General features: G+C 42.0%; 1 protein-coding gene across 1 annotated transcript in view; it reads right to left on the reverse strand.

The window, feature by feature from the left end:
* Positions 1–255: 255 nt before the first annotated feature.
* The window catches only part of CEP162 (centrosomal protein 162), a 54640-nt gene continuing 38582 nt past the window's right edge, over positions 256–16313 (reverse strand). Inside the window, exons 22-27 of the mRNA XM_080934715.1 lie at positions 13119–13331; positions 10327–10979; positions 8120–8261; positions 6444–6542; positions 1332–1466; positions 256–592 (exon numbers count right to left, since the gene is read on the reverse strand). Coding sequence (XP_080790841.1) covers positions 386–592; positions 1332–1466; positions 6444–6542; positions 8120–8261; positions 10327–10979; positions 13119–13331 — 1449 coding nt within the window. The 3' untranslated portion in view covers positions 256–385. The remainder of the gene's footprint in view (positions 593–1331; positions 1467–6443; positions 6543–8119; positions 8262–10326; positions 10980–13118; positions 13332–16313) is intronic.

Below are 16313 nucleotides of genomic sequence, written 5' to 3' on the forward strand. Positions count from 1 at the left end.
GACACTCTACAGCTCAGGTGACAAGGCTCTCCTTCATCTACCTGTTTCATGATACTTTCTGTCAGACAGAGAACGGGAAGTCATTTAATCTCTGAATGTGGCTGGGGATGTGCACCCTCTTCTTCCAACCGTAGCCTGGGAGCCCTTCCACGGGAAACCTTGCTACTCACAGCCTTCTGACATTACGGAACCTGCTCATAAGTTATCTCAAATGTTTAGTAGTTTTCAGTAAGAGAAATCAAGATGTGTGTTCTTTCCCTGTTGGGTCATGGCAGTTTATTGCGATGTGTTACTGTGGTGGTCACCCGTGGCTGAACGGTGGCTGTCCTGACAGCGGCATGTTTCTAACCATCTGTCAACTAGGTCACTCTGATCCAAGTTCCGACTAAAACTTTGCTGTGTTCTCTTCATCTGCAAGAGCAACTGGGACAACGACCCCCTGTCGGTGCAGCTCCCGAAGGACGTCTAGTATGGAGTCTAACTCTGTTCGGAACTTGTCCAGCTCCCGATTCTTTAACTGCGCAAGTCTTTTCCATTTCTCAACTTCTTTGTTTTGCTCCGTTTCTACTACTTGGCGTGTTTGCTGTATTATCTGAAAATATGAAAAGTTTTATTAATATTCCAAGTCATAGTGGAAATGAGGAACATCTAACAGTGTTAAAGAGAGGACAATGCTACCTAGGTATACTCAGGGCCTCTTGGGGAAAACTCAGAACAACCATGAAGCTTAAAGGATTTTACTTTTTGTCTCCAAAGGTTTATGAAAATCTGTTAGGGTTAAATGTCCCATCATCTCTCAAAACCCTTGCTGTGGCTATATTAGGAGTGAAGAAATAAGTTAATTAGGTTGTGTTGACTGGCCCTGAGCTGACAGGATAAGTGCCTTCTGAAGGCAATGAGGGGGTGGGGCTGGAGAGGTGATTCAGTGGTTAAGAGCGCTGGCTGTTCTCTAAGAGGTCCTGAGTTCAATTCCCAGCACATGGCAGCTCACAACCATCTGTAATAACTGTAGTCCCATGGGATCTGATGTTTCTTCTAGAGTGCAGACATTCATGAAGACAAAACATCCATATACATAAAATACACACACTACAAAAAAGATGACGGGAACACCGAGGAAGCTTTTGGTAGAGATAGAAAAGCCACAGCTGCTGCAGTAGCACCCCACCCCTGCTTTACCCCCAAGGTGCTGCAGTAGCACCCCCACCCCGCTTTACCCCCAAGGTGCTGCAGTAGCACCCCCACCCCGCTTTACCCCCACGGTGCTGCAGTAGCACCCCCACCCCGCTTTACCCCCACGGTGCTGCAGTAGCACCCCCACCCCGCTTTACCTGCTGGAGCTCCTGCTCTCTCTGCTTATGCCTCATCTCCATCTGCTTGATCTTCCTTTCCAAGCCCATGAAATGTTTCATCTCTGGTGTGTGGTTTTCTTTGGCTTCTTTCAGTTCTTCTAAGAGTTTTGTAATCTAAAATCCAAGTAGAAATTGAAAAACCACAATCACAAGGAAACAATTATTTTCAAACAGATAATCTTGAAAAGCAAGAATATTTGTAGAAGATTTCCAAGTGGCACCTTGGATTCAAGTAGAAATTACCAGCTTCTATTCTCACATCCAAGCAGTAAAGAGCAATCCCGGCTACGCCGGCCTGCCATTCTAATTGGTCCCAGATGTGGCCTACTTCCTCTCGTTACTGTTATGGGGTTCAAGTGAGCTGGGTGCTTTCTTCAGCTCTGATATGCTAGGAACTGCTTTATGGTTCAAATTACATGTGCTCCATGCCCAGAAAGAGCAGTCATTTTATTTCTAATTATCTGATGACCCTGTATCACTTGATACTGTTGGCAGTTTGCTCCACAGATAAAGATCTGCTTGCCAGAAGAGGATGATGCAGGGGTGGTGGCGGCAGTGGTGACCCCAGGATGCAGACAGATGAAGGCACAGTCCTTGCCTTCATTGCAGCACCTGTACTTTCTCACCACAGAGAAAATGAAGTTTTTTTTTTTTTTTTTTTTTTTTCCAGTACTAGGAATAAAATGGAGGGGGTTTGGGAGATTTTATAGTGAAGCAATCAACTGCATTTTTCCTATCACATAGTAAGAAGTTCTACCACAGATCTGGTTTCACTAATTGCTATAGCAAAGGAAATAATAAGAAAGTGAAGATGGATAAAATGACACATTCAATCATGTTTTACATAAAATACCTATTAGCTAATAACAACAGTAGCACTTCCTCAGTCCCTAAGTGAGCAGGGAAAATAGTGAGCACACACGCATATTTAACCAGAGGTGATCTAAGTGTCTCAGATGAGACATCCTGACGGTGTCACGGTCACCATGGAAACAGGTGGTCCGGAACCACTGTGGTCATGCAGAGCACAGGAGAGGCTCACACTGGGCACATACATGGTACTCACTATACAACGACTACTAAAACTTGAGAAAACTCCGCAGGCATGATGATTGAACAAGAAGCTAGCAGACTCATAATTAAAGAATGGATTTTCAAACATTTCAATCCTGTAAACTTATTTTTGGAGTGTGTCGGCCTCATGTGCCCCGGTGTGAGCACGTTACCTCTGAGCTATCACTAGTTCCTCACCAGCTCTTTCTGGTTGGAAGATGACTTTCATCCTAAGTCATTGCCAGCTTTTGCAATACCTGTAGCTCATACCTGGTCTTTGGAAGCCAAAAGTAAATGAGAATTCTGAGGAGGACAATGACCTGCAGGGTGGGGAGAACTCAGAGGTGGGTGGCAGGATTCCTATGGCAGATGCCACTGACTTGAATTTTAAAGAACTCGACCAACAACCCACAGCGTGTCAGTGCTACGCCTTCAAGACAGCAGCCTCAGCTTATTACATTTCTACTCCTTTACTGTCTGAGCCACAGAATCTATCTAAATATACTCTGAGGTAAAGACAGATTTTTAAATTTAAAAATCACATGTATTTACATACACAAGACTGTACCTCTACACTGTTGGTACCCCTGTGGGAATAGGAAAGGAGTTAACAAGATGTATTTGGGGCAGTGGGAATATAGGTGACTTTTATAGCTTCTAATTTCTAACGTCTAATATTAATTAGTATATACTGGACATTTAACCCATGCTTAGTAGCTATAAAATAATGTGAATCTCAGCCATGTTAGTAGTCACTCTGCTTCAGGAGAGGGCACTTCACTCAGCCTGTGTCACTGGAGGCAGTGTTACAGACGGCTGTGAACCACCATGTGCTGGGGATTTGAACTCAGGTCTAGAAGAACAGCCAGTGCTCTTAACTGCTGAGTCATCTCTCTAGACCCTGTATGTTGATTACTGAATTCTTTTAAATCATTTTTAACAGATTTTTTAAAAGGTCACCAAAAATATTAATTACCAGAAATATTTCTGTCTACTGAGATTTCTTTTAAATTCTGGTAATTTGATGCTTTTGTCTTGGAGAACCCAGAATTTTAGAATTTTCTGTCTTTACTTTTAACGGACTGATTGTAATTTGTCTCAAGGAAGGTCTTTGTTGTTGCCTTAGTTGGAGATGGGGGTCCCTTTGGTCTCTTAGAAGACTTGGAAAAGACTTTAATGCTGTGCCTCTTTCCTCTGCATCTCCTACCATGCAAACCTCGGTTCACTTATGGTGTCCACTGGCTTCACAGAACACCTCCTCCATTACAGTCTCTCAGCTCTTTGATGAAAATTTCATTCATATTTGGAATTGTTCTAATGTCTTTGTTCCAGTTTCCTATATCTTCTTACATGAATTTCCTTGTGATCATTAGTTTAAGTTATTTTTCAGGAATCTTATACATTTTTTTTTTCAAAATGGGAATTCTGGAAAATTATGTTTCTTTAGAGCTATGCTATTCCATATCTCTCAATGTTCACAGCAATAATTCTAAGTTCAGAGGTGGGAACAGTTCATTTTCCCTTCAAACTGAGACGGAATGCCTCAGTACACGCAAGGCCAAGACATTAGCAATGCTGCAGCAGCTCTGGTAAATGAACTCCATAAGAAAAGCAGGCATCCACACTCAGCATCTCTCGCTCAGCAGACAGCGGCGTATGAAGTTCTAAAGGGACAAGGCTTCAACACGCACTGCAGCTGTTTAGCTTTCTGTGTGTCCTCCCTAGTCCACGAGAGGACAGAAGTCGTGAGTAAAGGATTGGGCAAGTTAATTTGGAAATAGGCTATCAGAAAAGTATGCCTGGCCCTCTCTTGCTCTTTTGTCTTCTACCACAGACTATGTAGTATAGAGGCCCCAGCAGCTACTGGCATGTTGTTCTTGGATATTTGCATTAACAATACTTTTGATGAATTATCAGTCTTCAGGATGCTTTTATAACAGCAGAAAACAGTAAAACAATATTTTATATTTTCAAATATCTTGGCTACTCTTAAACTAAGAACTGCCTTAATCATCGCTGTGTCAAACAGATTAACAGGAAGATAAGTTGGTTAAAACTGACCTTGCTTTTTGGCCCTGCAAACATAAACATTTATTTCCTGCCATTGCTTGTTCTAAAAGCTTTACTTCAATTCTATGAGATCCTATAAGCTTAATGATTATGGCTAACAAGATTCTGTGAGCTTCTTGAGCAATGAAATGCAAGCATGTACACATACACACATATGTATATATATGTGTGTGTGTGTGTGTGTGTGTGTGTGTGTGTGTGTGTGTGTATCTTCCCAGAATCAAAGGAACCTCCAACCAATGAGTTTCTGTGGTTTTCCAGGAGCCTGTGCCAATGAGCATGCGCCTGGTGACACCGTATGAAGACTGTCGATGTTGCAGGGAGACCTGATGTGTCTCTTTGACAGGCTTTTCAGTGGGTGATAACCGTGATAACCGTGATAACCATGGCATAGTGAATATAAAAAGCTCTCCACACACCCTTTTCTGTTTAAGGTAGGATACAGAATCTTTTACTGGCAACAGCTTGGCTCCTATCAGCCCAGCAAAGAAGGCATTAGATGAGTCTGAAACCTCACTCTGAAAGTTTTCTTCCATTTACTCCTTCCTTATTGTTCCCCACCTTTGAAATCCAGTGGCTTTTTTGGGTCCCACACACACATTTGACCTGCAGAAGGCAGAGCTCTAAGCCCTGTGTAGGTACTTTCTACTGGGTTTTCTTCTGCTTGCTGAGTACTGTGAGCACCAATCAACTGTTTGCTTTTCTGGAATCTAATTAATGTGTTGTTTGTTACAGGAGCCTGTGCCAGCTGTGCGCTCACAGAACTGATAGACAATACGTTCCTTGAAAGTTTCTAGAAACTCAGACAAGGCTTCTTGAAAGCTCAACTCTTCCTGGAACCTGTGGACAGGATCCTAGGGAAGCTGGCAGCAGAGAGTATAATGTAAGAATTCTCACCAAAGCCAATGTTCTCTATCCATCTACCAATCCACCCCAGCCATCACCTCCCTCCTTCCCTCTCTCCACCCCTTTCTCTCTCTGGCTTTTTGACCCCCCCCCCCCCCCCATGTAGCCTGGGATGAGATGGCCTCAGTCTACAGAGTGCTAAGCTTACAGGTGTGAGCCACATGCCTGGATTCTCAGCTGAGAGGGAAGGTAAAGTCTTTCATTGTCTCTTCCTTTACAAAATGTAAAACTCACTTCTTTGCTAACTACTGCATGTGATGCGTGGCTGTGGGTCTTGAGGCTTGTGAGAGGCTACTGTTTAGTTGTCTTTTTTTGCCATCTGCTGGGGACTTACAGGCAGAGGCCACACTAGGTCTCATAAGCCTTGTTACTCTATCAGGGTAAAGGACTGGGGAGCTAACAGTGTTTACAAATGGATGCATTTCTCCTTTTTATTCTCATGTTCTGATAACTTGGCTTTTGGAAGTAGTGAAAAAAACTGGTTTCTGCCAGCTAGAGGGACATGTTGGCTTATGTCAGGCAGTTTACGAGAGGGACTAGAGGTAGATTGACAAGTAGCATTCTGTGTGTTGGCTTTGGGCCTACTTCAGGGCCTTTGGCTTCTCAGTCTTTGTTGCTAGTTTGGTGCTGTAAAGTCCCACTCAGGGATAGCTGTGACTGCAGGTCTGTCTGGAGCCTGCCTACTTTCCGTAGGAAACACTTAATCACCACCATTCTCACCACCAATGTAGTAACAGGTTTTTGATATCCCAGGCCTTCTGGGAAGGAACTCTGGATCCTGAGGAGGTTTAGGAGTCCTGTAGATAGTAAAGCTACAAGACCCACAGATTAAAGGTTTGGGCTCATGCTGTGTAAGTCATATTAAAACATTTGGGTTTTCACTTCTAAACTGACTGAATTTTAGAAAGCAGACTGTATACTAAGTTACTAATGAATTTTCTATTTGTGACAAAGACTTCTAGGTTAGTGTGTACATTTGTTTAAAAAATCTATACATAAATATGAGCATAGCTGATATTCCTAAGAAAATTTATTGAATTCAGTAATTTGGCTATTTCTTACCTGTTTCTGTAGGATTTCTTCTCGAACTTGAGAAACTGCAAGGGACTCTTGTTTACCCTGCAGCTCATTAACTTGACCTTGGAAATGTTTTAGAAGTACCTAGGGAATTAAGACAAGTGGAGTTAGTCTCCAACCATATGACCCTGAAAGCACCCAACCTCATCTGATCTTAGAAACTGAGCCGGGTCAGAGAATTATTTAGCTCCCCATGAATACTATGTGTAGATCCTATGAGAAAGCCAACTCAGGACAAAAAATTTTTTTTTCTTTAGAAGTAAATCTCTGTAAAGTATAAGCTTTGGAAATGTACAGGATTAGCTTTATAGTTTATGAATAAGCAGTCTGTTAGTTTTTTCTTAATTAGAAGATTATTAACTAACGATAACAGTTATAATATCTGTGGACTACAAATGTCAAGTTCATAATTTCGATAAAGAGCTGGACTCCATGTACAGACTTCCTAAGAATGTGGGGCGCCCAGCTCTCCTCCGTGGGACTAGACCTTTACTATTATAATGAGGCTTCAACTTCCACAGAACTCACTATTCTGCAGTTCTGCACCTGCCATCTGAGGAGGAGACATTATGTGTGTTGCTGTGGTCTGACAGCACTGCTTTCTGTCCAGACTGTCTCTGCAAATCTCCTTGGTGCAATGGCAGCTGCTTCCTGACACCTGCAGAGGATCTGCAGGGCTACCTGGAGTGCTACGTCCAAAATACTTCAGAAGAGCATTTGAAGTATGTCTCACCACATTATGAGAACTGCCTGGCTTCCCTGCGTTTCATTCCGGAGTACTTCAACATGTACCTCTTTATAATAGGGCATTTCTCAGGCATAACAACAGTTTTGCATCTGATGATTTATAGTGGTTTAAAATTCTTAGTAACCTGTCCTTAGTTAAATTTCCTCAGTGAATCAAGGCAGGAAGGTATGGACTTCCTGCAGCCTCCCCGTACAATTACTTATGAACGTGAGTCCTTAGGAAGAAACACAGCTCCACTCACCACTGCTTACGTCCCTTTTTAGTCACTGTTTTAAACTATGTTGGATAAAGTTCTATTTGTATCCTAACAATACAGAAAACAGCTACCTGGCAGCTCTTTTCAGATATTCGAAGTACCTGTCATCCAAGAAGGAGGACAGCGGTCACAGGAAATTTGAAATGTGGATGACTTGCCAGTATTCCCACCACAGCTGTTGAAAGCTGTGCTTCCTAGGGGCTGGAGCTGTGTGTCTCTGTTCATTACTTTATCCCAGGTGCCTCACTGGCTGGAGTCGTTATTTGTTCTATGATGAACAGTAACGAGCAGGAAGAGTGCATGAGGACAGTGCTTGTCATCTGGGACTTGGGGTGGAGGGAGGGAGCTCAACAGGCAAGCCCAAGCGACAAGGTCCTAGTCAGCTAGACATACCTCAGCCTCCTGTGACTGCCCATGGAGAGGAAGATCTGAGAAATGTGTAAACACTTATTTATAGGGCATATATAATTTTAAGTTAAAATGTTAAATATATAGTAATAGTTTCCCTTCTATATGGATAAAAATTAAGTCAATAACTATTTTCCAGTTGTATCATCAGCCTGAAAAAAAAATACGAGGTCAAAACACTTCAATGTTAAATCACATTCTGTCAACAGTCTTAAAGATACACCATTGAAGTCTTAGAAAGACAGTTACCTCTTGAGTTGCGATTTTTCGATTCAGTTCAGCTACTTTGGAGGAAGAATTTTCTACTGCATTTTGGCAAAGGAGTTTCTCTATTTCCCTCTCATGAGATGCTTTGAGGGATGCAATGTGTGCTGCAGCGTCGTCCTTGACCCTGTGGAACAAGCATAAGACAGCATGTAAAGTGGCTCTTAACCCCTGTGACTTAGGGACTCCCAAAGCCTGGAAGCAGCAGCAACAGGGAGTTACTATTTGCTGCACACCAGGTGTGTTCAACAGGACGCTTGAGCGTCTCTGATCATCCACAGGTGAGCACTTTCTAGGAGTAAGAGTATTTTGTAAGAGTGAGCAGATTTAGGAAAAGTGACACCCAGAGGCCACACTGATGGTGCAGATCTGTGAACCGTTTAGCATGAGATCAAGTCGAGTCCAGATGGAGTTTAATATTGGGTCTTTTACTGCCCCTCTAACTGCAGCTATATTTTCCAATTCACCTATCTGAATTTCAGCACGTTTAGTCATTCTGGCTTTTAAGGACAGATTTCTTACATGGGTTCTTATCTGGATAACCACAGCAAATCCCCTTAAAACCCTCAATGGTTTTTATTGGCAGTTCACAAAAATTTGGGCATGCAAATGACTACATAGGTAGTGTCATGATATGAGAATAAAAACATTTATGGTAATGCTCAGACAAGAAATTATTTTAATTTGTATTGTGTATGTGATAATTCGTTTGTCTCTTTGACAAAATACATGCATCCCAGGGCAGTTAAATAAGTGTTGAGGTGACAAAGAACTAAAATGGCAACTTACAGATGACAGACAAACATCAGTTGCTTATTTGCTATTTCTCTAAGGAAACAGTATAGTTAGTGTTCTAGGAAAAGGATAAAAACCAGAAACGCTGATAATAACTCTGTTCTAGTAAAGAACAATCTCAATCCAGCCTAGGAAGACTTCTCATATCAGAGAAGCAGACTAACAACACTAGCAAAAACTTAAAGAAAATTTCCCTATATGAAACCTTAAATGGCAAACCTGAACTTCAAATGTTTCTAGGAAAGAATGCCATTCCCCAATTCCTTTAAACAACTAGATTCAGCACTGGAGAAATTGGTTTCACGATGTGGCTACCATGGTGACTCGGTCACCAAAACTGCTGTCAATCAATCAGCATCATGGCTGCTGTCTCCATGCTCATCCTGCTTGAATGAATCCAGGGGGCGTTATGCATGCAAAGCAATGCCATCTTCTATCTGTTCTTTGGGAGCTACAAGGCTGGTGATAATTAATGCTTATGTAGGAGTAAGCCATCTTCTGAGATTTGCCAAGGAAGGTTTTGTGGAGAAAGCAGAACTTCAAACATAACTGAGCAAGAGAAACAAAGAAACATGGCAAGTTAGGCCCGGAGGCTAATATGAGAGTGTCTATGGGATTTGAGCAGAGAAAGTAGTGTTGAAATTTAAGGAAGTTGGGAGTTACTGAAGGAAACAGTGACCAGATGACTATGAGGACATTTAAGGAATATTTATTACTACTACTACTACCACCACCATTACAAGATGATTGGGAGAGAAATAAAGGATGATGGTGTAGGGAAATATGATGTACTGTTTAGTACAGAAAGGAAGGTGGCACAGATGGGAACATTATAGGCATATAATCTTCTAGTCAGTAAACCCAAGCACTACAGGAGTTGACACTGATTAGCAGTTGGAATTAAGTTAGCAGTGGGCAGGGAAGGGAGCCTGTGGAAGAATGAGTAAAGAGAGAGGAATGCTGCTGGTCACCCAGAGGACATGGGCTGGACTGGCACGAAGGTCATCAGAGTCTGGTGTTTCATTCAGTAAAGAAGTCACTACACTGAAAATCCTCTCTCTCCACTTACTACTGCACACACAACAGAATAAACAGACCAGCGCCGTGTGTCCAAAGCTGGCCTCTGGCTTGCTACACAGACCTGGGACTTCTGACCGTCCTGCTTCTATAGTACTGAGTATAGTCTGGATGCACCTGTCTCTGTGAGCTGGGATTCAAACTCAGTGTTCCATGTACAAGAGGCAAACATTCCAGCAATTGATCAACTGCAGTTTCTTAAAATGTAGTTTGAATGTGTTTCAAGGTTATTATAGGCAAAATATGCCTCATAATGAAAAAAACAAAACAAACAAACCCTTTTTGTGTTCCCACATATTTACAAACAATTTAAGCTTTACCTTTTCATGGAGTTTTCAAATTGGCATATTGCTGCTTCAGATTCCATCTTCAGCCTATTCCTCTCTAAAACCAACCCCTCCAGCTCACTTCTCAGTCTGTAGTTTTCTTGTAAGACCTCTGAAATATGAGAGTCAGTAAAAGTGTGTGGCTGATACAGTTTGGCATCCAGGCTTTCAGGGAAAGCATTTGCATTTCCTCTATTTGGGTGCAAAACCTCTTTCTTCAGCCTTTTGGCAGCCGTTTCCTCTCTGCTCCTGGGGCTCTGCCTGGACAGCATCATCCTTCTCTCCTTCTGGAGCCTCTCCACAGTCTTTGTAAGGTCTTGTATCTCTCTCCCTTTTGCTGCCAGCTCTTCATTGAGCCTCGCCAGCTTTGCCCTAGCCTGAGCCTGCTCTACCTGGAACTCTATGGACTGGAGGTCCTGATCCTCCTTGTCATTCTTCTTGTGTTCTAGGTCAGCATTTTGATGTTTAAGAACATCTATTTCAGCTTCCAGCTTCCTTACAGTGATCTGATGAGCGTCCTTTATGTCCCCAAGTTCTGTGTCGAGTGCTGTATGCCTGGAGGAGCTGTTACGTTGGCTCTGTGCAGCCTCCTTCTGCCTGTGGGCAAGCAGCCGTTCCTGCTCCTCCAGCCGCTGCTCGTACTGAATCTGGGGAAAGAATCCAGACCCTATTAAAACCCTGCTCAATGCATCACTCCTTAGTGAAGCCCCGTGTCTTACTGCACTGCTATGAGTCCTCTGCCCAAACACTCACATATTCTTATGTCTTCAACTTTGAAAATCAGATGTACTGAGGTCTTATTCTTTGAAGGGTGTTACTATATCATTTAAAAATTGATTCAGCTATATATTAGGTAACATGTGCCTATAAAGTCCTCAAATGTTTTAAATCTTAAAATAAGTTTAAGAGATAGGCATAGTGGCCCATGCCTAAACCCCAGAACTTGAAAGGTGTAGGCAGGAGGATTGGAAGTTTATCTATTTAGGCTACACAGTGAACCCAAGGCCAGCTTGAGATATGAGACCTTGGGTCAAAAAGAAAAAAAAAAAAAAAAAAAAAAAAAACTAGTTGGGTTTTTTTCCTACTCAATACTACTACTAAAGTAATAGAATTGACACTTTATCAATGTTAAGCTAATCTTAATGTTAACCTATGATGCTGCTTCTCCACGCAAGCTCTCATACTCTGAGGATAAACACAGAAAGCAAACGGAGGTATTGAAGTGTTTGAGAAACAGTGTGTTTTCCATTTGTTTTGATTTTTTGAGACCTTCATGCTGGCCTTGAACTTGTGATCCTCTTGCTTCTACTGCCTGAGGACAATACATCTTCAAAACTGGGAGTACAACAGCTTAGAGTTTTTATACTGTACTTTTAGAGCAAAATGAAATATAAATAATAAAGTTGATTCTATTTGAGTCGGGTACCAATGCTGCTCATTTGTGAGGATTCACTGAGCTACAACTTCATACTAGGCACTGGGCTTGGTTCTATTGACCTTCAGCTGTGCTTTCAACCAGATAATGGTCTAGGGAAGGGGCGCAACACAACAGGTGCCACATCTTGTGACACTTGCTGTAAAGAAGACACAGGACAAGGCCAAGGCATCTGCCTGCAGACCTGAAGAGGTGGGAGACTGCATGGAGACAGCACATTAACATCTGGTCTTCACGGCTGAGTCAGAAACAGGGCAAACAGATCCAGAGCCATCCAGAGACAGGATGGCACGAAAAGGTTATTGAATGTTAGTTTCTACTGAAAATCAGAAATGAGAGGAGGAGGTGGTGGGTAGTGAGGAAGGGTGGGAGTGGAAAGGGATAGGGATTGTAAGAAAAGTTAAGGTACATAGATTTATAGGCACAAAAAGGAGTGTAGGTTGGACTTCACACCAGACTCCCTACATGTTCAATGAACTTCAAACTAATTATAATCATTTAGTTGAGTGTTTGTGTGGTACATATGGTTAACTGATTAAAGTATTTATTAAATATCTAGATACTTAATGTTATCACACAGAAGTTGCTGAAGGGGTATCAACAGACATGGAAGTGCGTGGGGCAGGCTGTGGCTCAGTGGTAGAAGACCTGTCTAGCATACAAAAAACCCTTAATGTAACCTCAGAAAGACCACTTCTAGAGTGTGGTGGGGAGAGGGTATGTGCACATCCATAGAGATGAGTTGGGGCAAGAGGAACCTGACAGAGCTGGAATACCAGAAGGAACTAACCAGAGCGGATGCAACAGGCTTGCAAAGTAGCACTCATGGAATGTGAAGACTCACAAAGCAGCACCTGCCTTAGTCAAGCCGGCGGCAGAGGAAGAGAGCGGCTGCTGCGCCGTACCCTGATCATCCTTGCTCTGCTCTGGCACTCAGGTTTGCACTCATCTTTGTTCCACAGAAGAATGGAAAATCCAGAAAGTGAGAAAGCCCTGGGCAAGGATGCTCTTCAGTAGCCCATCCCACCTCCAAGGTGGGTGCCTCTGCCTTATCTCCTTACCCACACCCATACTAGATGAGTTTCAGCGGGGACCATCAGTAATGATGAGGTCTTCTCTCCTTTGCTTCTGAACACACAGCAAAGGTTTTCAACCTAATTTCCCTGACCTCTTTCTTCTGACTGTAATGTCAATAGGGTCATAAAGATGCCTTGTGCTTGGCTCTTCTGTCTGGAATAGAAAGGACTTGCTGGGGGAGCTAAAGAAGATACTGGTGGGCCAGGATACTCAGAGGCTTTGCTAAAACAAGGGCTAGGGACTCCCTGCTCCGTCCCCATTGCCTTACACTTACCTTCATTTTCTGAAACTGCTGTTCCATGGTGCGAAGGCTTTTCTTGGCTTCTTCATCTTTGCCCTCCAGATCAGCTTCTAGCTTTTTTATCCTTCTCTCCATAAACTCCACGGTATTTCTATCTACTGAATCACCAGCTGCCGAGGCAGCCAGTATCAAAGCAGGTAAGGAGTTGGGATACCTTCTCTTCAGAATCCCTTCCATTTCTTTAACCTACAAAATGTATTAAACATACCTAAGTTAATATACATAAAGGTACAGTAGTTAAGCTTAGATAATGCTACCCCAGTCATGTCAAGGATGTTTATAGCTTATCTCCATGCTGAATTAAAGGTGCAGGACAGTCATATGGAAAGATTACCTTCTCATATCTAACTAGCCTGCTCAATTCACAGTGATCATCTTACAGTCACTTGAAAGACATCTTCAGACTCCACTGGTAACTGCAGCTTGGTATCCCAAGTGCCAGTGCCTGTACCCGCTTTAAAATGAATTATGGCCATGGCATCTGGTAAACTCTATTAAACCCAACAGTCTTTGTTTCCCTAGCCCAATAACATGCAAAAATGCCTACCAGAGACACAGCATTGCACAGACTGTGCTTATACCCAGAGAAGGCAATGCACGCACAGACACAGCCTCCTAAGCACCTGCCGGTTAGAACATCAGGCCTTCCCTGCCAAGAACACTTAGTAGAAAAGACATACATGTATGAGTGTTTTCTCAGTACCACGTACACGCAGGGGCCCATATGGGTCAGAAGAATGTACTGTATCCTCTGGGACTAGAGTTAAAGACTGTTGTGGGTACCACATGGGTGCTGGGAATTGAACCAGGGTCCTTTGCAAAAGCAGCAAGTTCTCTGAACCACAGAGCCATCTCTCCTTCCCCTAAAACGACCTCTTAACGTCTTCATAAAAGATGATTTTCCACTCAGTCTAAAAACCAATGACATATTTTAAGACTTTTCTGTAAGAGAGTTATGTCCCAGCACACAGAAACTACAGCTTGGCATTGCAGGTGCCAGTGTCTGTACCTGCTTTAAAATGGCATTATGGCCACAGCATCCTGTAAACGACATAGTAAACCCAACAGTCTTTGGTCACATGCTTCTCTAGCCCATGGTCATGCAGTAAAACATGTCTGAGACACAGTGTAGCAGAGTGGTTAGGTCATGTTCGGTAAGACTGTTTCCCATTAGAGGACCTTCCTCAATCCAAACTTCCAGCTTATGAGTTAAACACGGATGTCAACAATATTAACTCACAGGATCCACACAAGGAGGACCAACTTACTTCCACCTTGATAAGCTTTTGCAGAGAAACAGAACAGAGTGAACACTGGTAAATGTTGGTTTTTCTCATTGTATTTGTCTAAAAAAAAGACTACCTTTCCTAATTGCTCAAAATCCTGTTTGTAGACAACTCACAGAAGAAATTTCAGAACATACCATCTGCAAAGCCAGCAGAGTGAGCATCTCTATTCCTAAAAACTGCCTGTACTCATGGTACACTACCAGTTGAGTTCTATCGAGGTATATATTAAATAAAATTAGATTAAAGCATTTTAATATGTTAATATGTTAAAATAAATAGATTTATATTAATATTAAAATGACATATCAAGAAACACATAACACATTTTTGGGAAAAAGTTAACTTCTATCTGTACTTTCTTTAATTTTGGTTTAAGGTTTTATTCTTTGGTCAGTGATACCAATGACTGGTACACAAAGCCAATTTTGAAAAGTCTCACTCAAACTGTGAAATAGTCCATTAAATAAAAGTATGAATAGAAACTGTAACATTTTTCTTATTAGCCTCATTCATCTGTTCTATTTAGAAAATGCATTTTATTTACAACTAATCTATTTCAGCAATGGCTCCAAAATGATTCTAACTATATTGTGATATACTCTGAGTATATAACATATTCAGGTATAATATCATTATAAAAGAAATGCTCAGGAAGACAGAACAAGCAGGAACATCAGAATGTGCATGTAGCAAACCTCACTGAAAGTGTTACTAATCTAAGATGTGTAATCAATAAATGTTCAGTGAAAGAGCGTTACTTTTATAAAGAGTATGTTTCTGGCCAACATGAAATACCACTTGTGGGGAGGAGGGAGGAGAGAGAGAGAGAGAGAGAGAGAGAGAGAGAGAGAGAGAGAGAGAGAGAATAAATATGAATGTGTACACACCTGCAGAAGCTGATGGAGGTCAACCTTGAGCACTGTTTCACAGGAGTGGTCTTTTTTTTTTTTTTTTTTTTTTTTTAAGAAGTAATTTTTTATTTTAATGTTTTCCAAAGAAATAATCTTTTTTTATTGGATATTCTCTGCATTTACAATTCAGATGGTATCCCTTTCCCCCAATCCCATCTCCCCTCCCATTCCCATTGCCTCCATGAAGGTGCTCCCTCTCCCAAACACTCTTCCCACCTCAGCACCTTGGCATTCCCCTACCCTGGGAAACGAGCCTTCACACAGGAGTGGTCTTATGAGATAATTTTTATAGGGCCTTTTACTAGAGTCAGGCTTTGTGCACTGGGCCTGTTGGCTATCTGCCCAGTAAACCCCAGGTTTTTACTCCCTCTAGTGTTGGGATGACAAACACATGCTACCAGCACATGCTACCACGCCTGACATTTTCTGGAGGACCAAAGCCATCTCCCCAGTCCCACAATCCAAAGTCTTCTTTGCTCCTTTGTCTCTGTCCCCTCACAGTTCTGGACAGCTGCTTTTACACTTGTCACAGTAAACTTTAAACTCAAAGACAGCCCAAGGACAGTTTTGCACTACACTCACTACTGAGTTATCTCTAGTTTTTCAAGCCACGTTTGTCCTAGTCTTTTCTTGGCCCTGCAACCAAAGTACTAAGTCATACCTCTTAATGCCAGAAAGGTCCCGTGAAAGTAACAAAGTTGAACTTTTACTTAGGTTCCCTCATCAAACCACTTGTCTGTGATGACCTCACAATCTTAGATCTGTGATGAAATAATAGTGGTCTGTCTAAGAACCAGATTACACAAGTTCTACTTCCTTATCAAAGGCTGGAAAACTTTATTTAGCCGTAATATAAATGCTAGATAGAATGCTTTAAAAATAGAACGGAAATTGACTGTATTCATCCAAAACGACTTCAATAAGAAAATTTATTTTAAGAGTCCTCACAGTAAGGTTTTAATTGTGCT

Source organism: Micromys minutus, assembly GCF_963924665.1.
Source record: "Micromys minutus genome assembly, chromosome: 21".
Taxonomy (NCBI): domain Eukaryota; kingdom Metazoa; phylum Chordata; class Mammalia; order Rodentia; family Muridae; genus Micromys; species Micromys minutus.